The sequence below is a fragment of the Amblyomma maculatum genome, chromosome 2 (assembly GCF_055883805.1).
Source record: "Amblyomma maculatum isolate TAMU_Amacu chromosome 2, ASM5588380v1, whole genome shotgun sequence".
In the NCBI taxonomy this organism is placed as follows: Eukaryota; Metazoa; Arthropoda; class Arachnida; order Ixodida; family Ixodidae; genus Amblyomma; species Amblyomma maculatum.
This window is the reverse complement of record NC_139345.1, coordinates 113,015,787-113,043,651: the sequence shown is the minus strand read 5'-3', so window position 1 is coordinate 113,043,651 and position 27,865 is coordinate 113,015,787. Positions and strand designations below refer to the sequence as shown.

Below are 27,865 nucleotides of genomic sequence, written 5' to 3'. Positions count from 1 at the left end.
AAATGTTTGATGTTTGACTGATTATCATTTCTGATGCCTATGTGAGCGCACATTTTTTTATATTATGACAATGAATGGAGGAAAGCATATAATTATTGAATCTTAAAATCCATCTCAAGTTACGACTTTTCCTTCTTAACAACAAATTCAAAATGGTGAATGTGTTTACAGGCATTGTGATTTTACAAGGCCAACAAACTTGAAATCATACTTAATGTAGGCCGTATACATACCTGTCAGAATGACATCTCCATCAAACTGTTGGCAGAGAAACTTCACTATGCAAAAGCCAATACCCTTGTTGGCACCTGTAACCTATACGCGCACGCATGCAGAACAAAGTGTTGATTAGCGATTTTATGTAATGGTTATTTATTCTGGCGTCCCAGCAACAAAGAGAGCTCTACTTGACTGTGTCACTCGGCCTTCTTGCTATATAACATGCATTACTAATGAAAATATTGAATATCGATACATAATAAAAGTGATAAAGCTTTCATTTCAATGTGCAAATCACGAAATATTTGGCGCCGAAGATTACCACAAGATGGGCATAGTCAAACTTGCAATGTTATTTGATCGGGCATACCGGATGTTTCAGAGAACACTTTCACTGAAAGGCTTGAAAAAATATAAATATTTATATTGTTAATATATTATATTAATATTGTTAATAATTATTATATTATATATTATAATTATTATTATTATTGTTATATTATATTGTTATATATTGTTCAAGAAACACCTCTGCTACGACGAACTTCATTTACTGTAAAGATCTTCGAATTAGAGTTAGTTAATTAAAACTCACAAATTAATTTCCTACTTAATCCAGTTGAGTGGTTAGTGCTAACGGCAAGTTAGAAGTCGTAGAAAAGACGATGCCATAGTTTTTCAAATGCAAAAAAAAAAAGACAACACATTTTTGAAAGACCTGCTGCGCGACGAATTCCGGCAGATTTCTTTCGCAAACCCAAAACTGAATGAATGCGCGCAGGAAGCTGGGTTGAAATGGCACGTCCGTTGCTGACATGTTGCAGCGATTACGGAGTAAAATTCGAACTACCAGCTCTATTGTGACGTGTCATATGCTTTCTTCCGCCCCATCGTTTAAAAAAATGGCGACCACCATAACTGCAGTTATTTCCCTTGCCGCGAGCGGCGAAGCAAAACAGTGTCCTTGACATGGCACAGTGGTGCATACAGTTCGAACTGGGCGTCGTAGTCACTGCAATACGTCATTATCGGATATATGATGACGTGTGCAGTGGTAACAGCACTCAATTCAAACTGCAAGCAAGCGATTTTGCGCGATGTCATGTACATTCTTCTGCTTCGCAGCATGGTGCAAGGGAAATACCAGTCATCACCATACGATGGTGCGAAGTAAGTTGTATGACAGGTCGACGTCGTAGTAGAGCAGGTAGTTCGAATTTGGCACCATTGCCACTGCATACGTTAACACCGGACGTCGAGCCTGCTTGCATCTAGCCTCGACCGAGCTAGTCCGAGCTTCCTGTACGTCTCTTGTGCTCAGCTTCGGTTTCATATTAGGAAAAGTGTCGGATTTCTTCGGTCTGCAGAGCTTTACAAATGAGTTTTGTAGCGAAAGCTACACTGGCCACGAACGAGGAGTTTCGCGCGGCTGGAGGCACAGAGCCGTTGCCTGGCAACCGCCGCAGCTGGCGGACGCCGCGCGCTCGCCGCGCCATCTGGCAATCAAGCAGCAACCAGAAGATGTCTCGTCTTCAATGCAGCAACAAAGCTAGACAACCAGACAACCAGAATAACCTGGACTTGCAATCAAGATTTAGATGGCATAGCCGAGCTAAGCCACTGCTAATTTTATGCTGGGCCGGTCTCCTCATCAAAAAAAAAAAATCGTCTCAATCGAGAATCAAACCTTAATCCCTAGGATCCTCAACCGAGCGCGGAAGTTTTTTTTATTGCATGGAAGTACTTTCAACTTCATGGATGAACTTTCAACTTCAACTTCAACTTCGAGCTAATTTAACCAGGTCGCATCCTGCAACCAGCATCGAGCTCTGACTATGGCCACACATCAAAATTCCAGGAGACATATACATGCATCTAGTAAAAGTAACCAGGCAGGAAGTCGATCCTGCGCAGCATATACCCCCGCACCATAGCACACTGTTCTCTGAACAGAGACTTCGATGAACGTGGGGGCTGTGCGTGGCAATATGTCATGCGGCTCTTCCACAGGCTAAAAAGTCCCAAGAGCACTAACAGGTCACATGGCGCCTCAGAAGCTTCCATTGTAGGCAAAAATCTTATAGTATAGGGCATAATATCAATGTCCTTTTTGAGAGTCCGTTAACGAATGTCCCCAAAAAGCCCTTCTTCACGGCAATACACAAATTAATGATCTATTGTTTCTGGCTACTGACACAGGCGACAGTCTAGAAATTGTGTCCGCCGTGACTGTGTTTTTTGCGCAGTTTTTGTTTTTTTTGAACCCACTATTTTCAAGTGTTCACTTTTCATGTCTATACCTAAGACAACTTTTTTTGTGAGTCATCAACGATCTATGGCTGGGAAAAGGTTGAAATAATACCGATTGACAATAAGACTGGAGATAGAAAATGTTCCTGATTTCCGGTCTAGAAATACTCGAGCATATAGTTTTGAAACACATAATTACCTCACATCGGCTATCACCTCATCAGCATGATTTTCCACCCACACGCACACCCAATACACACGCAATATATATGATTTGTCGGTTGGCGGCACACGGGGTAAGGCTTCTGTCTGATCGGGCGGGCGCATCCAGTATCAATCGCATGATGAATACGAATTGGAATTGCTGGCGGCTGGTCCCGCGGAGAAATTGGGAACGGACACATGCTTGGAAAGTAGATCAATTAGAATTCGGCACTCAGTTGTGGACACAGAAGGGTTCACCATGGCCTGAACTCGAGACTGTGTACTGGGGTGTGCCTTCTTTTCATGAGCACGGGTACTTGTGTAGTTGCAGAAGTCGACAAACCTCCTTCATGGGCGAGTTTCATGTCACACGGTAACACGGCTGGCTCTTCCGAATAGTTCACTGTCCGCAGAGAGGTGAGGCCTCTATTTGCTGAAAAGATGCAATGGGGATCCAAGACACCCTTCTCTGCGTAGGTGATTGCAGTTTGTTCAACTACAGTGTCAAAATCGTCGCACCAGTTTCTAGATGATACAACCTGGATGAACTCAGCATAAATCGCGGGCATAACTGTGTCCTCCGGTGCAAGAAAACGCTCCGAAATTAGGAGACGAGCCCTCCACAAGAGCTGACATCAACGTAGTGATCAGTGAAATTTGTCCAGATCGGCAGTCTAAAGCTGCACCACACTGTTGCAAGAAGCATATGCCAAAAGCTATTTCATGTGTAGAACGACAATACTGATAATCCTGATCGAAACGCTTGACCACCAATAACAACGTTCTCACAGCGCACACTAAGTGGCACCAAATATATTCCCCGCCAACACCACGAAATACGACCGCTTGATTCAGGCTGAACGCTTTGCATCCCAGACTTAGCTTTGAAAGCTAAGCTCAAACAAATACGGTTGCCCCAATATTCACCAACGCCATAGTGCGACTGCCATTAATGAGTACTTTGCCATGCCATCGGCCGCGCCGGCTAGTTTCCCGGAGGTAGAGAACGGTGCCGAAGAGATGGAGAGCGTCACTGTCGTTGGGATGGTGGCGTCATGCTGCGTTCAGAAGCAGGCAAGGCGTTGCGCAACTGTGCTGGGTAGTAGCCATCACATTTTGGTAAAGGCGATGGAGGATTAATTTAGTGTCGAGCCGATGAAAAACGTTAGGCCAAAGGCGGTTGTCATGCGGCCGCATACCCCGTCGACGGCAGTAGCGAGAGATATGTCCGGTCATTCCACACCTGTAGCACACAGGTGGCGGGCGCCACCGGTCAGCGGTAAAGTACACACAAACTTGATCAGGGCGGGAATCGTAGTCAGCCCTGCGTTGCTGGCGAACGACTTCGCCTGTGTCGGTTGTCATTAGTCCCAATCGCTGCTGAGAAGAAAAAGTGTCATAGTGTCTGCGGTTGTCGAAGTTGTGTGCGGTGTGAGCTGGAGTCCAATAAGCAGTTGTGGTCGGGGGCTCTGGCTGCAGCGCGCAACCTTCGTGTTGGCCTTCATCTCGGAAGAAAGAGTCCTGGTTTCGAAATAGTTCTCCTCGGACGATCCGGCGTATCAAGTCAGCCATTGACTCAGGAGCACCAACATCTACACTTGTCACGGAAGTGACGTTGGCCAGTCGGCCAAATTTAGGGGCGATGGCGATACGACGAAGCTTAAGGGTTTCGAAAGTGCGGCAGTGCCTGATCACGTCAGCGGCAGAGCGCAAATGATCTCTACTAGCTGATCAGGCTTAAATACATCCTCGGCGATGCCTTTCAGCAAATGCCCAACTTTATCTTTTTCAGACATTCGTGTGTCCACTACTTTGCAAAGCTTAAAAATTTCCTCAGTGTATATGGTACGAGTCTCACTGTGTACTTGGGCTCGCTGGAGCAACGCTCGCTCTGCGCGTTTCTTCAATTGCAGCTCCATCGCCGAAGCACTTCTTTTTTCCTCTGTGAAACGGCCCCAGCTCGTCAGTGTGTCTTCATGGTTGTCGAACCAAATTAGCGATGTGGCTTGCAGAAAGAATACAACATTAGCTAGTTTCACAGTGGTGTCCCATCCATTGTACCGACTCACCCGCTCGTAGTGTGTGAGCCACTCATCGATATCTTCGTCAGATTTCCCAGTGAACGCCCGTGGCTCGAAATGATGCTGCCAGTTGCTTACCGTTAGTGGCGTTCGCTGGGCGTTGCCTTCTTGAGCCATATTCAGGAGCAGCGGTGGGAAGCCAGCGAGTCGGCGGCTGCGTCGAAGGTCAGAGGAATCCGTCTTGGGGCGACCCCTCACCTCCATCAAACTGTTACGCATGTTCAGTAGAGTGGAAAGTTGGGCCAGTTGGTACATATTGGTGAGGATTAAAACCAGCGGAAAGACGCAGAGAGAGCGTTGTGTTGTGTGCTTCTTTAATTCTCACCGTTACGTATGTGCATATATATATATATATATATATATATATATATATATATATATATATATATATACACAGACAAAGACAAAGCTGGAAAACCACGCTGCATATATCGATCTACCAAGCACTGTAGCAAAGACCATAATTATTCTTACACCGTGGACCATAAGGAAGTGAAAGTGCAGGAGAGTACGACGAAGAGGGAGATAAATCAAGGCGTCGATCTAACGGCCGCGTTTCTCCTTCTCTCCTATACAAGCGATCATTGCTATTTCATAAGCACCGGGACTTCGGCAGAAGTACCCAGGTAGCACCAGCTATAGGTTTGAAATGAATAAATGAATTAATCACACGAGAGGAGAGACGTAACACAAGGCTGCCAAATGTTTTAAGGTCTTTCAGCTCTCTGAAAGTGCGCACGTATAGTACACATCGTGTTCGCAGGCCAACCATGCGCTGATGCAGAAAAGTTTCATTTGAGATAACATAGATCTGTAACGTAAGCTTACCACAGCGACTCGAATCGACGACATGGTGAAACTACTGCAAGTCACCTTTGTAGGACGACTAACCAGAGCAGGAAACACTAAAACAAAAGTACATGTGCATTCGCGCCACACCTGCAAACTGGCGGAGCCGCACGCGGCATGTCGTTGCCAGTCACAATGACTACTCTGCACAGGAAGCACCGAAAACAAAAATAAGGCATCTGCGTACTTACACGTACCTCATCTGCTCAACTGAGCAACTGGCGGAAACATATGCAACCCTCGCGTGGTCGGCCGGTGACCGGCCCGCTTTCTACATGAACGGCGCATGCTGGCCAACATGAAAGCATTATCTGGTCTCGTGACACCGCGACGGGGGCGTAATCTTCTGCTTTATTGACCTTTTTCGTTTCTTAGTGCATTCTAAAATTATAGTTATCGCCGCATCGCTTGCACTTGTGCACGAGCCGCCCGTATCACGCGTCTGCCTACGTCATTCGCTCCCTCTCAAAAGCAGAAGCGAATTACTGTGCCGAAGCGGAATACCTTGTCATTGTGTGGGCGACTAACCAGTTTTGCCCGTAGCTCCGCGGCCAGCCCTTCAAGGTAGTCACTAACCACCGCCTAATCACTAATCCATTGCCTGGTATGATGGAACCTCCGAGTGCAAAAGTTGGAACGAGTTGCCACTGTTAGTTCAAACGCCAACTGCTTATCCCACGCACCTTTCAAACCCCCGTCAAGCATCCTTGAAGACGACGATATGCTCCGCAGCGATTTTCAGCCCGCAAGAATCATCAAATCATTTCTTGGGCTGTGCTTCACCACGTTGAGAAGGTGGTCGTTGTAGAAACCTTACAACAACCTGACTCAGTTCGATCTTATTGTTATTAATGCGAAAGCATTACTTCACTATGTTCACAGATTTCTGTCCGCGCAGAACGTGTCCGCAGCAGTGGGAGTAATTAAGAAGTGGTAAAGGTTAATGAGTGGTGTCAATTTATAGAGGGTGACGTAATATTGTGTCCGAAAAATAATTAGGCCAATAAGTTAATTATGTAATTAATTAGAATAACTGGTTCACAGGAAAGGAAAGGCGCAGTATCTGTCATACTACAATTCTGTGGACACCTGAACCGCGCCGTAAGGGAAGGGAGGAAGGTGGGAGTAAAAGCGATCGAAAGAGTTGGCGTATTGGATGTGACGTCACGCAACCGGAAGTAGAGCCGGAAAGGGGCATAGGAAGGGATTGGCGCGCAGTTTGAAAGTACCAAAGACTAAAATAGGCAAACAAGAAGTGAATTAAGCAAATTCAGGAAGCAACCAGAAGCAACCAACAGCGTGCATCCGTGCTTTCGCATTACTCCAATGAAGATTCTGCAGTGTTCTTTAATTTTTTTGGCGCCACTATACTTGGGTACAGCAGGTGTCTTTTTACCTCCATGCAAAATTTCCTACTGTAATGAAATCATCTGCCTTGCTAAATTTTCTCGTACTATTTGGATACAAATGCACAGTTTCGATCCCTCGTGTGCTTTATAATGTCCCATATTTATTTCATTCATCTCACCTTTACGTTTCATTTTCACTTCCCCTCTAATAATTTTCTTTTTGGACACGTGAATATATGCATCTGAAGAAATCTCTCTGCTCCCCAGTTCTTAGCCGATCCCCTTATGTGGATACACGCATCTATTATGTGGTCAACAACAACAGTCTGGTCTCTGACAAACCACAGCACAGTGATATCTGCTGTCGTCGTCTGCCGTGAGGAGGAAACGAATGCCGTTCCTATAGGCCCTTTCGGCGGTGCGTGTCAACAATCTTCATCCTTGTGATAATGCGCCGAATCATCCTTTTCCCTAAAAGCAACAGATTGCATTTCTGAGGAAAAGGTGGTGCAATTTCTCTCTTTTCTGCGGACGTCCACTCTGAAATAGGTCAAGGTAATTCGGTCCCGCGAAGCGAAGTCCGATGTTACAGCCTGAGTAGTAGAGCTTACGCTCAAATAAAAGCTCCTGTGAAACTGTCAATTTATCGGCTATCGTTTATCGACTGTGTTTATCAATAAACACAATCGATAAATGTTTGACTTCATGCCACTTTTGAAATTTTACTCAGGCATAGTTAAAAAGCATTTGAAATCATGATAACTATGGAGCATTACATTGCGTTTAGTGGCGCGTTTCTATACACTTAAAAAAAAAAAATACCAGCCATACCAGCCACTACTTAAATTTCAATTCTAAATACCCCATACCACAAGGCCTTCGTCGTCTCCTGTCTTCTGAGGACAGCAAAAGTCCATCCACTCCTCCGAAGCGGAGAGCAAATTTAAGGAGGAAGAGGCCACCGTGTTCTCCAATCTACAGAAATATAGCTACACACGCGGCTTCAATTAACTTATATTCCGCCGTCTCACGAGCCCTTTTCAACGATCATCCGCCCTTTACCGTGACCCAAAGACCCCATTCCTAGAGACAAACAACCTGGTGTCGTCTACAAAATCCTGTGCTACTAATGCCCGGCCTCACATATCGGTGAAACAAAAAATCTCGATGACGTCCGGTTAATGAACTTGGAAAGCAACGGCCCCTCGCCGAGCACTGCGAACGGCCGACCACAGAATCGTTTTAGAGGAGGTGAATATCCTGGCCGTACATGGAGTCCAATCCGTTCAATATGCGGTGGACAATGACCGCGAGGTTTGCCTCCGACCTTTGGCAATATGTCAGAAGCCGAAGGTCGTTCTGTGTAAGGGACAATAAGCAATTTATAATTTGTTGACTTATCTTGTGCCAAGGTCGACCAGGACGGTTGCCGACGTTAGACTAAATAGGGCCAAGGTCGTTCTTTCAGTTGGCCAGACTGACTGACTGGCTGAAAAACTTTATTGAGCAGAGATAAGGGAGGGGGACGTGTAGGTGGGGTCTCTAGTCCGGGACTCCAGTGGCTGCCGCTGCTATCCGCGCGAGTGTCACGATGGCCCGTTGGGCCTCTAGTCCAGAGCTGGATATATAGGGCAGCCTCCCATCCCTCAATAGTTAGCACTGCATTTGGGTCATCAGGTGGATTGTGTGGGCAGGTCCACACCATCTTCTCCTCGCGATATATACATTTGGGGTCGCAGAACCCGGGGTGTATTTTGTTTAAACGGGCTGGTGTGTTATATGTACCTGTCTGTAGGCATCGCCTTCTAACTTCCTCCGCTTTGGAGAGCCCAGGCTGGGGTGGATATTTTCTGTGAGAGAGTCTGAAGTGCTGTAACCTCTCCGTATACGCCACCAGAAGACGAGTATGTACCCAGGCTTCCAAAATATTAAAAAAAAATCATGAACACCCCGAAGAAGACAAATGCCTCGTCTGGACACCGGGACATCAAGGCGTGGAAATTAAGGAACGATCGAGTGCGCTCATGCCGCTGCCCGAGCTCTCCTCCCCCGGGACTCGGCCCCTCCATACCCCACACCCCCTTATCTCGGCCGCACTAAAGCCCCAGACCCCCAGACATTAATGGACGCCGCCACGTCTTGGGAAAGGGAAGGCCGCTGCCTACTGCTGCTGCTGACCCACACATAAGCCGCCCCTAATGAAGGGACCGAAGTGGTCCCGAATTTCCGCAAATTTGGGACAAAATAAATTTTGGCTGATGCGTCTTGCTCAAACTTTTCTTTCAAGAGCCCAACCAAGCGGATTTCCGTCTGAAGGTGATCTCGTTCAGATAGCTGTTGATTACTACGAGTTTCTGGTATGGCAAGCTAAGTGGCCCTCTGCATTCACACAATTGTAAACAATAATTCTTAAATAGTATTATATAATGTTGTCTTCGGCTGACGGTACTCGTGGAGCACTGTTGTAGTGCCTGACAAACCAACACTGCCAACATCGCCACAATCGCAACATTTCGCACCATGCGCCGGCGTCTAACCTCCTTGGAACGTAGGATAGCCTCCGAGACAGATGAGAGTCTCGGAGGCTATGCAGGAGTGCACAAAAAACTCCATGAGTGCCATCATGCCATCAGCAAGACACCATAACTTTCGGTTTCATTTCGAAACAGTTTTTTAGTATTGTTTGAATCCAACGTTATCCAATCCGTTTGCATATTGACTTTCGGTTGGTGAAGGGTATTTCCGATCTTCGAAGATGGGTAGTCAAGGTAAGTTACGAGTCCTCATTAAGTTTTGTACTTTCCCTCATTATTTCGTCGGAAACATAACATAGGCACACAAAGGAAGTTTTTCGTCATACACAATTAACTGATAATCTTGGTAACCTTACTGTGCGCAGCATCGAGTACACTAACGCACATGCCAAATTGCAGCACAACTGCGTACCGTAACATTAAGATTGTCGCGAACTCCTTATTTGCTGGCACACGGCGTACTGTATCTTATACATCTGATTTTTGTGTGTGCATTCGCTGATACAGGCGAAAGGTATAGGTGCAGATGTGATCAGTCTCGTGTTGAGAGCTTCGGCTGTAGCAAACGGAGCAGCAAGTGCAGAGTCTTGTGAGCGATTTAAATGACATTGCAAGTAGCAATTTTCGCAGATAATTCTTGCGCTTGAGCGCTGCCACATGTCTGACGGCAGCGGTCGGATATGCCAGCACGTTGGCTGAGCGCAGACCGTATGCCTCGGTCATTTGAGTGCGGGCCATTTGGTCCGTATTATTCTTCACGTTTGTGCGCTTATATTCTTTGCGCAACGTTCTTCAGGGCTGTCAAAACTTTGAGTTCTGGCTCTGAAACACATGAACGTAGTTCCCAATTGCTTGAAAGTGTTTTTATCTGGGCATGTTATTGTAGGTATACTTATTTAGGTATTTAGTTGAGATTTGCTATCTTCATTTCCCTTCCGTAGTGAGCCTTATGTAAGCTGGAAAAAAAAAAAAAAAAAAACATTTAAACGAGGACGAGACGTAACGTGTACAGTCGATACATTCAACTGAATTGCATGATCTGGGGCACATGTACACTACACGTTAGATATGTGCAAAATGATAAAATGAAATAGAAAAACCTCTTTTGTTTCTTTTTCATTCATTTGCACATATCGGACCTGTGTTGTATCTATGTGCTTATGATTATGCAATAAAATTTCAGTTGAAAGTTGGCTTGCTTGTTTATGTCGTGTCGTAGTTGCACCATGCTCCAGCAACTTGCACAAACTTATTCCATTATGTTGTGTACACTGCGCATAACTTAACCAGAAAAAACGCAGACAGCATGCTGTTCTTTCTGCCTCCTTATGTGAGCACACATTATACGACTTCATTAACATACTTGTTACTAAATGTATATGTGGGTGTGTCTGCAAGCACAGGCCGAGAGAGACTGCTTACAAAGAGAGCATGCTTTCAGACTAATGTTCCACTAGCCTCCAGGCTAATACTTCTTTTAAAAGGCAATGCCACGGCAGCTCGGTGGTTGGGGCACTCTACTGTCAATCCCAAGCTTGTGTGTTCAATTCCTGCCATGGCAGCCACATTCCGATAAAGGAAAAACGCCAGGCATCCATGTGCTGTGCAATGTCAATACACATTGTAAACAATCCCATTTGTTCAAAATTATCGAAGCCCTCCACTATGGCATCTGTCATGCCAATGTAGCTTTCGAATCTTAAACCCCATTTACCATACCATACCATTCTTTTGAAAAATTGATGATCATCTGGTTACTTTGGCAGTGCTTTTCCAATTTTGCTCATTTCAATCATCTCCTACACGCGTGTGATAAAAGCTGGCCTCTAATCTAATTACATAGTTACATTGTGTTTAGGCAAGTGCAGGTAAAGCTGTGTGCATCACGGAGAAGCTGAATATATTAGCAGTGCAAGCTTACAGAATAGACACTGGAATCACTGTGAGCTTGTGGTTCCACATGGTAAAGCCCTGCTATGGAATGGCTACATTTTCTGATGGATGCTTCAATTTTCAGCCATCTGGGGGCCGAGCCGCATGGCAACTTCAGTCTTGCATCGCATTTTTGGGCCCCAGTGTCGCAGCACGGCAGTGACACTGCAAGTGCGCTCCAGTGCCTCGAAAACCTCTGAGCCAGCCCCCACAGATCCCGCTCAGGTGCCCTGGAGGCCTTATTCACCTTTCAAGCCAACAAACGCAGTGGAATTTGCGCTTGCTCGTGCCGACGACATCCTCGCTTGGGGGAGGAAGGTAACAAGCTACATCAACAAATTCTCCCTGTGGTTCCTACTGCAGGCTCATTCTACTTACGCATTGCTTTTGATCGTTAAACATCAGGATGCAACATTCCATACACCTTAAGGAGTGAATTTGATAAAGCTGAAATGAAATTTGGAGTAAAACTCAGAATTCTGCTTCCCTCAGGGCTGCCAAGGTCATACTAGAGAAAGTGAAACGTTAGTGTTGTAGTGGCAGCCTGTCAAAAAATAGAGGTATAACACATTTTTTTTTTTCTATTTGAAAAACACCTCAGTAATGCCAAATCTGAAAAAAATATTAGTTCAGAAAGTTGCGTGGATAATGGAGCAATATATTGATTTTTTTTTTCACTGGCCGTCTTGAACTGGGGAGTCAGTGCGGCACTTGGCTTTGATTAGAAAATTATTTGTCTCTTAGTGTTTGTGTGAAAATGAAGATAGCCTCACAGCAGTATAGATATGTGGCATATAAGCAATTTGATATTTTTATGTTATGAGATAATTTCGGGGCACTTAAGCTCTGTTTTTAAGGGTACGACAGGGTAGCGATAACAGCTCCCACCAGTGGCTCCTCTTGTTGATCTCACCCCTCAATGACATACACTTGGTTACTCGCCTAACCACTGCTCTCTTAATTATTGCCTGTCTCATCTCGCATATGCTATATTGCTGTGTTGAGTTTCCGACTGTACATATTAGCGTACAGTCATAAAGTCCCACCTTTTGTGAAAGACCATACATCATAGATATGAAACCTGCTTTAATCAAGCCATATGAATGTGCTTGTGTAGCTTACGATTAGCATGTCTGCCTTGTGATCCAAGGGTACCCGGCTCGACTCTAATCCTGCCCTGTGAAAGTTTTCTTTTCAGCTTAATTCATTTACTGTTGAAATCCACCGCTCCTCATATGATGCGAGCTCTGTTTGACCATTTTAGATTTTCACTGGGTTCTCCACTGAAAGGGAGCCTTAAAGGGACACTGCAGCACTTTTTGTAAAAATTGGGCTTTCAGCAGAACTCCATAGTTTTTCATGCTGCGAACTCGAATATCAGATTGAAATTAGGCAGAAGAAAGCAGAAATAGCCTTTTTTCAGCAGAAATACGCAGCCCACGCAATGGGGCTCATCGCGGGTCGCGCCGCCGCCTGTGACTGGCCAAGACGTCGGGTGACGACATTTGGAGGACAGGGGAAGCTGCCGATGCGGCTCCTTCGCTGCACTGTGTGCTGACTGCAGCTCTCTGCAGCTTTGTGAATGTCATTATGGCATGCCATTTCCACACGAATGACCATCGGGATTTTCACGGCATGTACCCGTACCAGACGCGCCTACAAACGATGCAGCACTTCCGTTGTGGGAAGCGTAGGTTTGGCATGAAAACTTGCTTTGGTTAGAGTAAGGCATTTTGAAAAGTAGTGTGTAGTAGTGTGTGTGTGTAGTAGCAGAAACTACATGGCCCTCGGCGAAACCTCGGCGCGTATATTCCTGTGAAGGAAGGGCAGCGAACAATGCCCTAGCCGACTACCTCCGTCTCAGACCTCTTGCCCTGCACGAAAGGTCATTGTTGTGAAAAATGAACCCAAGGCTTGGTGTACCAAATCCTGCTTTGAGTGCCAGTCGCCGTACCTTGGAGAAACTAAGAATTTTATAGAAAGGGTGAAGCGCTGCACAGCTGCCACCGGTCAAATGAACAATAAGTGAAGCGCGGTTGCCGAGCTCTGCAATGCATATGAGGCATTGACGGGGCTATTGTCCTGGAGACCAAGTCAAATGCGCAAAGAACGCTGCTTGAGTCATAGGACATTTAGCAGACATAGAGAACCTTTCCTTTTTTATCGTACTCTCACAATACACGTTTAGTGAATTGACGGCTGACATATGTTGAAAGCCAAGAAGCTGCAGCTCCTCCACACCCATACCTTCATGAAAAAACCATGTTCCGAAATATATTTTCTTACAAGAGCCTTGTCGTTTTCATTTCCAACTTAATTTTCATTCCCAAACGAGACAAGACGATGTAAAATGACGAGGCAGCAATGGGTGGAAAATCGCAAGGCCATATATGAACGACTTTGATAATTGCTTGCTTAGACGCATCAGAGGAAACCTCGCTCTGTGCGCTCCTTACCTGAATGCACCAATACCCAGCAGAGCGGTGCACTCCTTATCTTCTAATAATGCCCCCTAAGGGTTCCACGAACCTGTCAGGCACGTGCCGTGCTGGAAAGGATCCCACAAAGCTTTCACAACCAAGCGGCGACACAGCAGTAGGCTCTTCTTAATCATCTGCGCAAAAATCATCAGCGCGTGCTGCTGATGAGTTGTTCATGTTTAGCAGAAGCCGTTGCGCTGAGCTTTTGCGCAAAAAGAAAAAAAAACGAGACACGCGAATACAACCATGCGCCGATGCTGTCTGCCCGTCCCATCGCGAGATTCCACTCCATGAACGGATCGCAATCAACGCTAAACACAATGGTTCACATACAAATGAGACCTGAATAGTCAGAAACTAATGGAACTACGAAGTACAAGCCTTACCTCCTTTTTCTTCCTTTAATAACAGCGGTTCTAAGAAATGATGACTGTCCCGTCTCTTTTGTGCAAGGAAATAGAAGGAACTGCGTCATGTTTAAGCCATGCCTTTTTGTCAAAGCCCTATAGAAATCGCATTAGGAACAAACTGCATGTAGTCACAGTCACGAAAATGCTTCGAGTAGAATGTTTTCTTTGCTCGGCTTGAATTTATCTCTCTTCTCAGCAATGCTGCTTTACGCCGCGAGCTTTTAACATAATGAAAGATTACATTGTCGCGTCCACAGCTGTTAGTGCATCCAAACACATGCAGAGTTGTGTTGTATCAGGTGCGCAATACTAAGTTGATGTGTTTTGTATGTCCGCAATGCATGCAAGACGAGGAACAGCGCACGCCGAAAGCCCCCTTCGTTGGCTCTGAATGCGTCCAGCTCCTCACGATGACGTCACGACGGACGGAGAAGTTAGGTTTCTCTCTCCGCTTTCCTCCTCCTCAGCAGTCGCGCGGGGCGTGGGAAATTTGAATTGCACGCTTTCAGTCGGTGATTGCGTAGGTGTTATTGGGAACCAAAGCTGGAGTTTGCTCCGCGACACCGGCGCTCGGTTTCTAGCGGAGCGGAGAGGAACTACAAAACCTACGTGCATCCGCGCCCGCGCTGCGCCTGGCTGTCTCCGGAGTCTGCGCAGCCCGCTCGCTCGGGAGCGCGTGCTACAGGCAGTCGCACGTGCATGCGGAGCGGGAGAAGAAGAGTAAGGACGAGGGGGCTCAAAGCCGGCGCTCATTGCCAATGGGGTTTCTTATTTTCACTTTTTTCTGTGCCCCGGCTGACATAGAGGCTGGCTGGAAGCACGTTTTTTATCGGTGCTTTCGAAAGTGAGAAATTATTATTAATTGATCGCCGCAGACATTGTTTTCAAAGAAGGCTTGGTGTCAGGCTCAGAATTAAAAAAAAAAAAAAAAAACATGAGCGCGAATTCGCTACTCGAAGGCAGAGGCAAGCGACAGGTATTTTGAAAGACTTGAGGTGGCACCTCTTGATGTCTCTGTCCATGTTGTCCAGAGAATGAAGGGTCCAGCCTTCTCGTTGAGAACTGATACGTGTGTACACAGTGACGAGTGCTCCGGGCGCTGGTTGGGGAGCTTCCTTTCTATTTGTGACTGCACACTTGAAAGGGGCCTATTCAACTCTTTGGGGACAGACGTTTTAGGCGAAACTACCGGCGCCGTGGGGCCTGTTTTCGGCGCGTTTAGGACGCATTCCCTACAAAGGCACAAAGCATGCCGCCTTACCCTTTGGTTAGTGCTGACAGTGGTCAGGGCGAGTTTGCTGCTGCGGCACTGTCATTCGAAACAATGACCTATCAGCCTTTAACAATGAGGGCCGGATTTCTTAACGACCTGGGTCATTGACGAGAAGTCACGGCATGCCATTTTTTGCGGCAGTTTCCTCTCTCCACGAGGCGAAGAGCGAGGAAATGCCTGACAACCTTCCATGCAGGCGGGGACATCTCTCCAAGTAAACCTTTGTCTTCTTAATTCAACAGCTACGCTGTGCAATTCCTTCAGTTATCTCCTCTAGCGAATGCGCAGTTTTGAGCTCTCGAAGCAGGATCGCGTATGAGGATAGAAAGATTGACGTATGTGTTTTTCCTTCATAAACGCCAAGTGATGGCATTAATGACATACATCTGTTTGTTGAGGCTGACTTGGTTCCACGATGACTGCTGTGGCACCGCCAGTTACAAACAGAGGTGCGAGATACGAGCGGTACGAGATACCTAAAAAAAACAAAAAGCCGACAACCATCCCGTTACCGTTTCAACACGAGTTTTGTGAAAAAGCGCACCGTCACTTTTTCATTCCAGTTCTTTTTATTTTATTTTTTGCCTCGTTTGTTGGACCGCGACTGCGGCCAGAACGCGGCCGGAGGAGGAGAGAAAGAACCGAGCGCGCGCGCGCAAACACGTGCTGGAAAGCAGTGCGGAGCAGACGACAGCATGCTTTTCTATGCGCCGGGGAGGAGACGACGCGGCTGCTCTGCGCGGAGGTTTTGACGGGGTCTCCATGGAGGGCGCTGACGCACAGAGCGGCGCAGCGCCCCCTGGTCCAGGTTTTCACCGCTATATGCGTAATCGAAAGAATAACTTCCCAGGCATGATAAAAAAAATAATGTACTTAAAAAATCTATGGTATTGGCACATTTGAAAACCGCTGCAGTGTCCCTTCAAAGCTGGCGCTTTAATGTGCTGGGAAATGAAAGTAATGGAGTTTGATAATTAACCAAGGGCTATAACTGATGTAGCTGACTCTAAATTGCAGTTCAGGTAACAGTTAAAAGGGCAGGACTGCTCAGAAAGAAAACATGAATCTTCTCGCTGGTTGCAAAAACTCCGAATTAGGAAGTTGCAAATAAGATTTTTGAAGTCTTGAAGTTTTGCATTGAATGTCAAGAATAGACAGATTAGCTAGAAATTTCTGATTATAGATGCTAGCGTAATAGCTGTATACAAAGCAGTATAAAGCTGGCTGTGCAGTTCTATGCAGGTTTGGGAGGGCTTAAAAGGAATGGCTAAACTGTGCCTAAAAGCATGCTTCCATTTTCTAGACTAACATATTTTAAGCTGGTCTTAAATTCAAGCATAGAAATCAAAGGGTTGGATTAGCATTTTTTTAGTAATCGATGCTGTGTGGTTAGGGAGAATATAAGGAAAAGACCTCTTTCACACCACTGATGTATAGCGAGGTCTATGGTTATGCAAGGAGTTGTTTGCAGGGTAAACTAGTACTTCGAAACTTGTCCCACTGAACGAAGGAGGCATCTTAGCCAAAGGTAAGTAGGTTAGCTGACAAGTAAGAAACCCATAGTGGAAACCAAACAATCACATTTTTTAAAGGGGACACTGAAGTCAACCTTTACGAGTATATTACCACATTATAACCAGCTAATAAAAGGAACTTCTGTAAGTTATAAAATACCAAAAGCAAAGTGTCACATTTCACAAGTAAATTGCGCACATCACCGAAGTTCGGACATGAATGTCAGAGGCTATGGGCCAAATTTTGGCCCTATGCAGCACCACTACTCACTTGAAAATGGCGGCAATCAGTCCTTTGCGATGTAGGCACAGCGAGTGTAAATTAGGGGCGGTAAAATTTTCTAATTGAATTTTTTTGTTGGCATAAATGCATCTTTTACTGCTGGACAAACATCATCATGGCCAGAAAGTGTTAGGCAAGCAATTTTTACTGAAATTAGTAATTGATGGAGTTGTTTTCAGTGACCCTTTACCAACACTTCGTGTTATGTTGGCTATTATGTAATGCGTCAATGTCAGCACTGTCAGAAATGGAGACAGCAGGTATGGTGGCTCTGTAATTGCATTGAACAGAGGTGGAACAGTCATGTTCTTTACGTTTTATGCAGACTTCACTCTGGCCTCTTACCTTTGGCCTGGCTTGCTGCGCTGTGGAGATGATGCACATTGCAGCACCTCGCTACGATATGGACCGGTATGGTGTTGTGTTTCGTGCAAGTCCTCGTCAAGCTGACGTCATCATTGTAGCCGGAACAGTTACAAACAAGATGGCACCAGCATTAAGAAAGGTATAGTATGTACTGGCAGCCTTTACAGGTTCCATCACTTTGGTGAGACTGTCAGTATTAAGTATATATTTTTGCAGCTTCCTTCCATACAAGCACACAGGAATGTGGAAGTATGCTTGAAACGATATTGTAACATCAGTGCATCCTGTTTGTGCTGTCTAATATGTGCATAACATTTATTGAGCTATACAGTCGAACCCGGTTATATCGAACCTGGATATATCGAATTTCGGTTATATCGAACTCACGGAATATCCTCTTGAAAATCCCATGTGAAAGTATAGGAAAGCCGCTTCATATATCGAACTTAATTTCACCGGTCGTTCGATATATCGAACAACGCACCACGCACTGGAAAGTGTGCCTTCCCCAAAGATGATATCGCATCACCCTTGGCCGTTTGCCGCATGACATTTTCAAGCCACGCACGGAAGGGATGAGAGGGGACAGTTCGGCGACGGCTGGTCTGAGCATCGCCGCGCCCATTCCCCAAAGGCACGCGCATCTGCATTTGTCGTTTCCCGCGCGCCAACACATGACGTTTGCAAGCCATGTGCGTGGGTGTGCCTATTCTTTTGCCGAGCTCTCTCCTTCAGCACGCGCTACGCATACGCCAGGCCAGCTCAGCCCGTTTTCAGACAGACGTCGGACGCTTTCTCCAGCATCTGTTGCGAACCCTCTGCGCGCGGCGGCTGACGTGGCTATGGCGCCCGCGGACGTTAAGAAGCGGCAGCTCTCTTTCTTTTTTTTTTTTTTTTTTGTGAGTCATCCTTTCTTATCGTTGTGCTGTTCAGACGTTGAGAAGCGGCAGGTTCCTTTTTTTTTTTTTGGCGGGAGTCGTTTATCCTTGCATGTATGAATCAACGTAAGCACGCTGATAAGCATGTGATAAATCGAACCAGGCTTGTGCAATCAAGCCGTCACGGGCACTCTGCCAAGTTCGCTCCTGGCCACCACAGGAGCTATCAAAAGATAAACGCGCCCCGACGTTATCGCTGCGCAGCATCTTGGCACGCTGCCAAGAAATGAGCTGTAGATGAGACGACCGAAGTGGAGTGACGCGCGCCATCGACATGCAAGCGAAAACGTTCGTGATTTCTGCTGCGGCGACACAGAAACCACCTTGTTTTGAGCTGTCGCGGTGGCTCAAGCGGCCACTCTGTCGCTGCCGCTCGTCGCTGAGATTGCTCGCTCATGTGAGCGAGCTGGCCTTAATGATTTTTTTTTTTTTTCAAATTCTTGGGTGCAAAAGTGGAGGGTGGGTTCATTATGCGAGTGGGTTGGTTACACGACAAATACGATATCGTTTTTCCGCATCGTAAGTGCCGTCGCAAACCGATATCTGTATATCGAATTATCGATATATCGAACTATTTCGCGATCCCCTTCGAGTTCGATATATCCGGGTTCGACTGTATTTGGAATTTCCTTGCAGATTGGTTTTGACGTGTGATGTTTGGAGTTGAAATGAACAAGATATTTCATTTTTGTAACACAAGACCTTTTAAAATGTGTATTGAGCTTATTTGTATGCATTTATCTGCAAAATAGTTAAAGTACAGCTAATACTATGCTCCACACGGTGTATATAGCAGCGGTCTCAAAACACACAGCCCAACGTTTGTTAAAATGTGTATTGAGCTTATTTGTATGCATTTATCTGCAAAATAGTTAAAGTACAGCTAATACTATGCTCCACACGGTGTATATAGCAGCGGTCTCAAAACATACAGCCCAACGTTTGCGATCTGTGCGAAGATGTTTGATGAGGCCCACTGGCTCCAAACTTTTCAGCCCTTGCACCAAAGGTGCATACCAGCTTCACAAGTCAGCTTTACGACCAGGCTCGTTTTCCAGTTAAAAGGCCTTATCTCCAGATGGTACGCATTTTTTATGGAAATGAAAACAGGCCCCTTAATCAGCATGAAAATGAAAATAAAATGACCCCTTAATCAGCATGAACTTTAGATTGACAGCAGCTGCTGTCAAGAGCGAGGAGCTGGGAAACCAGTTCTCTATTACGTCTCCAAGTTTACATTTTTCTTTTTTGAGGATAAGTGATTTACTAACTGTATTTAAGGATGTAAGGATGTATTTACTAACTGATGTACCCCTTCAGTGTATACCTCTCTTCAAGTCATCCTGAAGTGGCGCCCGTCCAGCATTGAGGCAGAATCGAGCGTGCGCTACTTTTCCACAAAGAGTAGAAGGGTTTTCCTTTTTTATTTATTGTGTTTATATTTTCTTGTTTTGCTTATTATTTCTGTTGACAATTTTCATTATTTCCTGGCTCCAGGCCTGTGATGGATGAAATTTGCAAAGTGCAGCCCCCATGGCGATACGAGTTTACGATGCTTGGTCTGGAATGCATAGATGGCACACTCTGGAATGTGCTGGCATCATTTATGAACTGCCCAGGTCTCCAAACAATAGCTTATCATGTATGTGCTTCTTTATGAATCTAGATTTACTTACTCTAGAAACTACACCAAGCCCTGTAGGCAGTGGTAAATGCTGCCAGCGCTCCCTGGAGTGTGTATGCCATTCAAGTTTTCTAAGTATATGTATGGACATCTGTGCAGGAGTTTTATGTATATCACAATAGTGTAATCCATAAATAAAAAATGTAAAAAAGAAAAAGACGAAACAATGTTGTATTGTAGTGTAGCCACTTTGATTGCTGACAGTGTAAGCTATGATCTTTAAGGACAAAGTTAAAGGCCTTTCTTTTTCCAATTATTAAAGAAAGAGTTTGTTGCCTAATTTGTAATGTGTGCTACTATTTGAGAAGTTCTAATAGCAAGTCGAATATCCTCCTATTCAATTCTTCAGATTAATCATAATGCATGTTCTATGTTATTCAAAATGAATTAACTATCTTATTGTCTTTTTGAATGTGTTTCAAATAATTAGTAAGAATACGAATAAGGCCTGCCATATTTTTCTTCCGACTGTTCCGAAAACAAGGCCAGCAGTGACACCGTGAACCATGCTGCCACGACCAGTATGTGCGAGATAGAGGGTGCAATGCCACGACATAGCTCATTTATGTGGTGGCATTCATAATTCTAGTAAACGCCGTCCAAGGCTGGACAACATAGAAAGGCTCGGACAAGCTCAGCAACCTCTTTGTTCCCAGTCTTGGAGGCTATGTCATCCATCTCACGTTGTGAGCCGTGGGTCTAGACTTTTTTTGTCATCAACTGAAAGAGGTAACTTGTACCTAGAACTTGACGGTCATAAAGTTATCGCCAAATTCGTAAACATGCCTAGACTCAAGAATTTACTGTTGCGCACTTCAGAGACCAAGCCCCATTAGAGTAGAGTCACTTTTTGAGGAAAACTCGAGGACTTCCTCTAGAATCTTGAGTTAGCACCAAAGCTACCTATACGGCTTGACTTGGGCTTCGCTTGCAAGCTTGGTGGATGTTGCATTGTTTGCTCTACTCATAGCGTGCTGCAATTCCATAGTGGAGATTAGTGTTGCATCTTTTAACAGCTGTAGCTTTAACTCCATAAGTTATCGCACTGTACTATAGTGCTACCTCTGGCACTTGGTTTTTTGTATGAATATTCACAGAAGCACCAAATATTACTGCAAATCTGCTCGATTTTGTATGGAAGAAGTACTGCACTGACTTGGTAGGATGTGATGTAGGAATGTGTGAATATTAAAAAATTTCGAATACCGAATTTAATGTCCTCGTACTTGATTATTCGAACAAATAAAGTTGTAAAGGTTGGAAATTATTCGAACGGGATCAAATATGCCACGGATTTCTCAAATTCTTTTCGAATAAGCGGCATGAAGTTAGCATAAGGCCTTCATTAGTATTTTTTCTTCGATGACTATTCAGTAAACAGGGCACAAAATCGACACTGTACCATCCTGCAGCGATCAGTATGCATGGGCTTAGTGCCACTACATGGTCAATTTGTGTGGCTGTGTTCTTAATGCTCATAAATGGTCTCTAAGACGTGATAATGTGCCAGTATTGTAGGAGGCCACGGCTCAAATGTAGCTGTCACTCATCTCATATCCTGAGATGTGGCTTAATGAGAAAAAGTAGTTTTCTTGAATGAATGATGTGATGCTCATATTTTGAAATACTGAGTTCGCAGCCCCTTAGGGAATACTAGTGTTTCATCTTTTAACAGCTGCAGCCAACCTGAAATCGCCAGGCAGCACCACTGCATTTCAGCATTCAACGCAATAGGTGCTAGCGCTGAGTAACGCCGGCTAACTTTCGAGGCAGCTGTTGGGCACTTGAGCAAAGCGTTTCTTACGATCCTCGTTTACAGTTTTAAGACCATTGAGAGTAAGTTCAAGTGTTTGCAGCTTCCACTGTTTGCTACAAAGATGCTGCCTGCTGGCGAGGAGCGGACACGAAGTGTCTTTCACAGCAGACGTTGAATGTAGCATAGAGTATTTTGTTTATGCTTATTTATGTGCATGCTTTATGACTGTAGCCCCAAACGAACAGTGCATGTGATGGTTGCTTAAGAAAACAGTGAAAACCAAAATACAGTTAAAGGATATCAATAATTGCTTATAGTAGAATAGGTGTTGGGCGAGTTGGTTCCTGGTGAGCGAAAGGGAGATTGTGCAACAAAAACGATCCCAAGAGAGGACAGGATGGGACGACAAGTAACCTACCTTTCCATTGTGCATTGTAGTCCGTTTTGCAGCAGAATATACAGCTTCCTCGCGATTTCGTCCCCGTAATTTCACATCTGGCCTTATATTTGCCACTTATACCTCACCACAGACCTGTACAGCAACCTACGGTGTGGATATAATTATTTTAACCACACCATGAACCTAGTCTGCTTCATTAATAACTGCAAGCAGGCAACTTTATTGAAACAGCACGGAGCAAGCATGTGATGATCCAGCGGGTAGCAATTGTTTTCAGCGATAAAGCATTAATCAGAGAGCTCTCGGAAAATATGATGCACTTGCTCTAGCAAGCCAATGCACTGAGGCCTTCCCCGCAGCATTATTCTGTCACTATTTACCTCCCATCCCGAAGCACTCCAGAATCTTACCTGCTGTGAGACTGCCGTGTGCTTCATTTTGTTTGTGTATCATGCATGCCTTGTTCTGAGATCACTTTGCACAACCGACTTCTTGCTGTTGCTTTCAGAGACTATGTTTGTGAAACCACACTCATAACTGAAATTCACTACAAAAACATTATGCGAGAAGCTAAATGCCGCATACCACAGCAAACCAACGTATAAACTATTTTTTTCTGACCAGTTGTTGTCATCTCCCTTTCCCATTTTAAAGCAAGCAAATCAATGCCTTTCGCAGACAGGAAAAAAAAGCATACGAACTTGTCACCGTATACTGCTGAAGGGTATTAAGTTCCCCTTCTCACCTGTGTTTGAACACTAAGGGCTGCCCACCAGGAAAGCGACGCATACCCCCAATCTACATCCTTAGCCAACACTTGCATTGAAATTACAGCAGTAGCAACAATACCCATGCCAACACACCCATCCCCCTCACACTGCGCACTGCTATACACCATTACCTCCCACGCACCCCATGGCTGGTTACTGCACCTGTCTATTCCAACACTTTCTGAAAAATGCATTCCTCAAGTTATGCGTACACTAATCTAATGAGAGTGTAGTGGCGCAAATGCAACACAAATCCACACCTACGAATCATTCACTGCACTTTCGACTGCTATCTTACGCTGACCCATCTTTTGCTGCAATTCGCATTCACATGAAGCAAATGCTTAAACATCCAGTGAATTTCTTCCAGTGTCTTGTCGGGAGGTAGTATTTCATCACTTGGGTATTCACCACACTTGTAGTGCAGCAGTCTGTTACGCAGTAGCGCGGGAGCTTATTCTGCTTTGGATCCAGTATGACGTTTGAACTGTCACATGAGTCGAACATGACAATAAGATGTGGCAGTTAGGTCGAATTTAACTCAGATGCTCACTTTATAACCAAAGTGGAAGGAGCAATGAATAACCTGAGTGCTTCTTGGCAGACTCAGCATTTGATGCTCATGGCCGCTAGGCGATGGCATGGGTAGCAGCAAACTGCATTGCAAGTTGTTTATAGCTTTAACTACGCAAGCTATAGCACCACATTGCAGCAACACCACTGGCATATATGCCACACTATTGCTTATTTTATAGAAGTATTATTTAGGAGAGTAGTTTGGTTTGGGTTTGATTCGGTTTATCGGGTTCAGTGTCCCAAAGCGACTCATGCTGTGAGAGATGCCGTAGTGGAGGGCTTCGAAAATTTCGACCACCTGCGGTTCTTTGACATACATTGACATCGCACAGTACATGGACGCTTTGCTTTCCGGCTCCATCAGAAAGCGGCCACTGCATCTGGGATTTGATCCCACATCCTTGGGCACAGCAATCGAGCGCCCTAACCACTGCACCACCACAACGGGGCATTCGAAAAAGAAGTAAATATAATACGAATGTAGTATTCAATTCATATTCAAGCTGGTCCCGTCGCTATTTCATTTATGTTTGATTGAGTAGTGGAGGTACACTACTCATATTCTATTCGGTTATAAAACGAGAAAATAAAAACAAAAAAATGTTTGTGCATCACTATTGCTCTCCCTTCCTGCAAACCATTTATTGGGCCTTCCCAGTACCTACCTTCCCACCACTATAGCATAAACAAATATTCTGTAGCGTGTTGGTACTATACGGATGGTTAATATAAAGTTCTTCAGTGAAAATATTTCATTCTGTATTGCAAATTATTAAAACTAAACTAGTAAAACTTTCCAGCATTAAAGGGGCTCTTTTATTCTTTATTCTTTTGCTTTTTGCCTTTAGGACACTGTGCTGGCTGCAGGCTCAAGTAGGTCGCCAAAGTAGTAATATTTTAATCTTCTGCAGAAAAGCTAGTTTTGAGCCAATTTGCTGAAACAGCAGCGATATTCGGCAGCGGAAATGAGGTGGCAGCAATGGAGATTGGTTGCAGGTAGTTTGAACCTAGTTCCTTTACTGTGGAAATAAATCTAACACTTGATATTTTTGAGTGAAAGACTTGCAGTGGACAAAGGCTGAAAAAAAAAAAAAAAAAAAAAAGAGTAAAATTGAACAAAATCTAATAAGAATAATACTAGGGGTAACACTTTCCGCTTCGCTGCAAGCTTACATGGAGGGGAACCCCAGCTGTTCAAGCAGCACCAAGACGCCAGCAAAGAAAACAAAAAACCTGGTCAACACACCTTGGTCATAAATCTAAAGAAAAGCCAGACAGGAGACAAGGCCACAGGGAGACTGGATATACCAATCTTACCAACAAAAAACAATGTTGTGGAGCTTCCTTTGTTGAGTTAGTCACTCCTGCCCTGCCTTCGGTGTGTATGTGGAGGGACGCTGTTACCTACATTGTGCGGCTATGGGCAGCCTTGGCAAGGCAAGAGCTGTGTGCGAGCTTTCGTTGTACATGTACCAGGTGTAGCCCTGATTCGTAGCACCTAGTCTTGACACTGGGTGAGTGAAACGCACTTTCGGTTGGTTGGTTGGTGGATGGGGTTTAACATCCCGAAGCAACTCGGGCTATGAGAGACGCCGTAGTGGAGGGCTGCGGAAATTTCGACCACCTGGGGTTCTTTAACGTGCTCTGGCATCGCAGAGTACACAGGTGCCTTGCTTTTCGCCTCCATCAAAAAGCGGCCGCTGCGGCAGGGATGCGGTCTCGCACTTTTGGGCACACTAGTTGAGCGCCCTAACCAGTGCACCACCACTGCAGGGTCGAAACGCACTTTCATCTCATCTCATCTATCATTTTATTTTGAAATTCATTACTGAGATGGCTTGTTTTGCATTTCAGTTCTTTTGCACTTGTTTCTGGAATGCGTGAGAAAATATTTTAACCATAATAATTGGCAGTAAAATGACCTTTCTGTGTCCCCCTTTAAGAACTTACATAAAATTCATGTATAGATGTCTGCAAAACTTCATTTCTGCATCTGTGGTACACGTTTTTGGTTGCAGCAACCTGTCAGGCAGATCGCACTTCACAACAAAAATAAGCACAATAAAACTGTGTATATGTATGTTCATAACTGCACTTCCTTTTCTTCTTTGATAAATCTAGACTAGAATATTTGCATGGTGTTCTACAGTTGCTCATTGTTGAGGAGATGGCCCGCCAGAAAGAGGAAGTGCGGTGGAAAACATACTTTTTTCGTCGGCCTTTTTTATTCCAATGCCTGACTCACTGATGCAGATCTTTCGCCAAGGTTTCTTTCCTAACCTTTTTCATTGCTGCAGGTGTACGACCAGATGCTGGAGCCGCGGTGGGTAATCTCCATGGGAAGCTGTGCCAATGGCGGTGGCTACTACCACTACTCCTATTCGGTCGTCCGTGGTTGTGACCGCATCATCCCCGTTGACATTTACGTGCCAGGTATGACAGCACTGGCTGGCTTCCCTTTGGTGCCCAGCTTGCTTAAAGCATCCTGAATGGGTGGGAGGTAGCTGTGGAATTGTTGTCAGCAACTCTTGGAGGATGGTAGCCAAAGCTCTAAACGCTAGTTTGCTTTGTTTCCTCGCAGTTGGTGAAATGCTTTGTTGAGAACTGAGCTTCCACTTGAGTGTCAATGCATCAACATGCTGTTGATGATCAAATGCATGCAATTTCTTTTTGTTTAGAAGACCAGTGACGCACTGCTCAGTGGTATAAAAATTGCAGGTGAAGATAGAAAAGAGGAATTTTGGGGAGTTGTTCAGTTCATTCTATTTTCCTGTGTGGAATACTTTTAAATGAACTTTTATTTTCTCTTTTGTTATTTCTTATTGATGCAATGAAAGCCAGTGGCATCTCGTATGATGTCTACTGCCCTGCCACTGGACAAAACAGAACAGCATTCACAACCTTCCTATTTGTTCATGAAAAGGAAAAAGCGTGTTAACAAAATACTGGAAGCCTAGCATGTTCTTACGGTGCATTGCATAGCATCTTGTGGATACTGCATGATCAATAATCATTTGGATTGCGTCTTTAATTCTGCAGTTGTTGCATGCATTTGAGATTTTCCCGGACTTTTCCCTGCCTTTGTATTCACTGTGCAACACTTTTGTTCTGTGTAGCTCATTTCTTTGTGTGTTCACCTTAATACTTCAACAGTGCATCAGAAACCATTAAATAGATACATTACAATTTCTATGGCGCAGGTTTCAAGGACGGTGCGAAACACTGGTCATAGAGAGTTGGCACATAATCCCAGTTCTTCCTTTTCAGGCTGTCCTCCTACAGCAGAAGCCCTCATGTATGGCATTCTGCAGCTTCAAAGGAAGATCAAGCGCATGAACATGGCCCAGATGTGGTACCGAAAGTAGTCTGTGCATTGTACGTAGTAGGGAATTAAAAGTCTGCCCATGATTTTTTCTCTCCTAGGTGCTGTAATAAAGTTGTGTGAAAACTATGCCTGCCTATGCTACATAGCCTACCTGAAACGAGAGTTATTTCAATACAAATACTGCCATATCTGAAATGAATCACTTTGTTTGTATTCATGGGTAGAAGTTAACGGTTCTTATGGTCCTTCTACAAAGAGTCTCTTGGCACCAAATTCTTGACGCTGTGTCTGCATGCTAGTTAGTAACTGAAGTGTTAGTTTCATTACCTTTTAGAGATGCAGTAGACGTCTTTGTTAAGCCGATTCGACAGTACTAGTTGAGTTTTTGAAGCACGAAAAGTAGCCACACACTGCTTTCTTTTTAACAGTACTGATGTAAGTGAGGTTCTCATTATGACACAACATGCAGTTAAGCGCCAGCCCATGTAATAGGCATTTTGTTGGTGCTTGATTATTAGAGCAAACTTTTTTGCGAAGATATGATTCAACTGGTAAAAAGGTTCCTTGGAAGCAGCTTTGCTGTTCTTTTTTCTGCAAGATTGAACTCTCAAAAGTTTCGCCTATGATGTGCTCATGTCTTCAGCAGCAACTTCAGTGCACGTGGGAAAATGC

The 27,865-nt window shown here is 44.8% G+C and overlaps 2 protein-coding genes across 2 annotated transcripts in view; one reads left to right on the top strand and one right to left on the bottom strand.

Annotated features, from left to right (window-relative positions):
* Positions 1-5,789, bottom strand: part of LOC146199584 (carbonyl reductase [NADPH] 1-like) — a 45,323-nt gene extending 39,534 nt beyond the window's left edge. The window contains exons 1-2 of the mRNA XM_084595104.1: positions 5,583-5,789; positions 234-315 (exon numbers count right to left, since the gene is read on the bottom strand). Of these exons, the coding sequence (XP_084451230.1) occupies positions 234-315; positions 5,583-5,606 (106 nt within the window). The 5' untranslated portion in view covers positions 5,607-5,789. The remainder of the gene's footprint in view (positions 1-233; positions 316-5,582) is intronic.
* Positions 5,790-9,576: 3,787 nt separating this feature from the next.
* Positions 9,577-27,319, top strand: LOC146199583 (uncharacterized). The gene is made up of 5 exons (XM_084595103.1): positions 9,577-9,720; positions 11,504-11,736; positions 17,704-17,883; positions 26,166-26,301; positions 27,136-27,319. The coding sequence occupies exons 1-5, from the start codon at positions 9,708-9,710 to the stop codon at positions 27,231-27,233; spliced, it is 660 nt and encodes a 219-aa protein (XP_084451229.1). The 5' UTR covers positions 9,577-9,707; the 3' UTR covers positions 27,234-27,319.
* The last annotated feature ends 546 nt before the right edge of the window (positions 27,320-27,865 follow it).

Bases quoted from the DNA above. Each gene is read 5' to 3' on its own strand.
- LOC146199583 (XM_084595103.1), top strand. The intron at 11,737-17,703 runs GTAACAAGCTAC...CGTTTTATGCAG, and splicing joins TCCTCGCTTGGGGGAGGAAG to ACTTCACTCTGGCCTCTTAC. The intron at 26,302-27,135 runs GTATGACAGCAC...CTTCCTTTTCAG, and splicing joins CGTTGACATTTACGTGCCAG to GCTGTCCTCCTACAGCAGAA.